The 1,752-nt window shown below is 58.1% G+C and overlaps 1 protein-coding gene across 1 annotated transcript in view; it reads right to left on the bottom strand.

Moving 5' to 3' along the window:
• Positions 1 to 21: 21 nt before the first annotated feature.
• Positions 22 to 1,752, bottom strand: part of PSMB4 (proteasome 20S subunit beta 4) — a gene marked incomplete at its 5' end in the record, with an annotated part of 6,136 nt that continues 4,405 nt past the window's right edge. Inside the window, 2 exons of the mRNA XM_015616689.1 lie at positions 22 to 161; positions 1,637 to 1,725. Coding sequence (XP_015472175.1) covers positions 149 to 161; positions 1,637 to 1,725 — 102 coding nt within the window. The remainder of the gene's footprint in view (positions 162 to 1,636; positions 1,726 to 1,752) is intronic.

Below are 1,752 nucleotides of genomic sequence, written 5' to 3'. Positions count from 1 at the left end.
CGAAGAACGAAGACACACGGATGGGTCTGGAAACGCTGGATTTTATTCCCAAAAAAAGCTGGATTGGCCCTTCCCGAGGGGAAAAAAGGGATGGGACGAAAGCCGGGATTTGAGGTGGACGGGCTGAGGCCGGAGCAGCTCCCGGAGATCACTCGAAACCGCTGGAAAAACGGGAAAAAAACGGGGTGAGAGGGGCAGGAAAAACATCTGGAACAGCTGGATAACCCCGAGAACACCTGGATGGGCCCCTGGAACATCTGGATACCCTCGGGAACATCTGGATGTGGCCCAAAGAGCGGGAATTGTCCCCCAGGAACACCTGGATGGGCCCTCAGGAACACCTGGATGTGCCCCTGAAACACCTGGATACCCTCAGGAACATCTGGATACCCCTAGGAACACCTGGATGTGCCTCAGGGAGAGGGAATTGTACCCTAGGAACACCTGGATGTGCCCCCAGAACATCTGGATACCCCTAGGAACACCTGGATACCCCCAGGAACACCTGGATGGGCCTCAAGGAGCGGGAATTGTCCCCCAGGAACACCTGGGTACCCCTGGGAACACCTGGATGGGCCCCTGAAACATCTGGATGTGCCTCAGGAACACCTGGATGTGCCCCAGGAACACCTGGATACCCTCGGGAACACCTGGATGGGCCCTCAGGAACATCTGGATACCCCCAGGAACACCTGAATGTGCCCTGGGAACACCTGGATGCCCCCGGGAACACCTGGATGGGCCCCTGAAACACCTGGATGGGCCCCAGGAACACCTGGATATCCTCTGGAACACCTGGATGTACCTCAAGGAGCGGGAATTGTCCCCCAGGAACAGCTGGATACCCCTGGGAACACCTGGATGGGCCCCAGGAACACCTGGATACCCTCGGGAACATCTGGATGTGGCCCTGGAACACCTCAATACCTTCAGGAACACCTGGATGTGCCCCTGGAACAGCTGGATACCCCCAGGAACACCTGGATGGGCCCCTGGAACACCTGGATACCCCTGGGAACACCTGGATGTGCACCTGAAACATCTGGATGTGCCCCTGAAACACCTGGATACCCCCGGGAACACCTGGATGTGCCCCTGAAACACCTGGATACCCCCGGGAACACCTGGATGTGCCCCAGGAACACCTGGATGTGCCCCTGAAACATCTGGATACCCTCAGGAACACCTGGATGTCCCCCAAGAACATCTGGATGTCTCCCAGGAACACCTGGATACCCTCGGGAACACCTGGAAATGCTCGGGAACACCTGGATGTGCCCCTGAAACATCTGGATACCCTCGGGAACATCTGGATGTAGCCCAAGGAGTGGGAATTGTCCCCCTGGAACAGCTGGATACCCCCGGGAACACCTGGATGAGCCCCAGGAACAGCTGGATGTGGCCCAAGAACATCTGGATACCCCCGGGAACACCTGGATACCCCCGGGAACACCTGGATGGGCCCCAGGAACAGCTGGATGTCTCCCAGGAACACCTGGATACCCTCAGGGATCAGGAATTGTCCCCCTGGGAACACCTGGAGGCCCCTGGGAATTCCCAAATCCCGTTTTTCCCATGGAATCTCTGGGATCTCACCCCGGAATTCCCAAATCCCGTTTTTCCCAGGGAATTTCACCTGACGGCGTGGGCGATGTCCCAGTTGGCCTCCAGGGTCAGGGGTCCCTCCAGCTCCACCCCCTTCTCCGTCACCACGGCAACCTCGTACTGCGGGAAAAACACGGAATTCCGCAA

Source organism: Parus major, unplaced genomic scaffold, assembly GCF_001522545.3.
Source record: "Parus major isolate Abel unplaced genomic scaffold, Parus_major1.1 Scaffold613, whole genome shotgun sequence".
NCBI lineage: Eukaryota > Metazoa > Chordata > Aves > Passeriformes > Paridae > Parus > Parus major.
The sequence above is the reverse complement of the archived record's forward strand: the minus strand, read 5'-3'. Positions and strand labels throughout refer to the sequence as shown.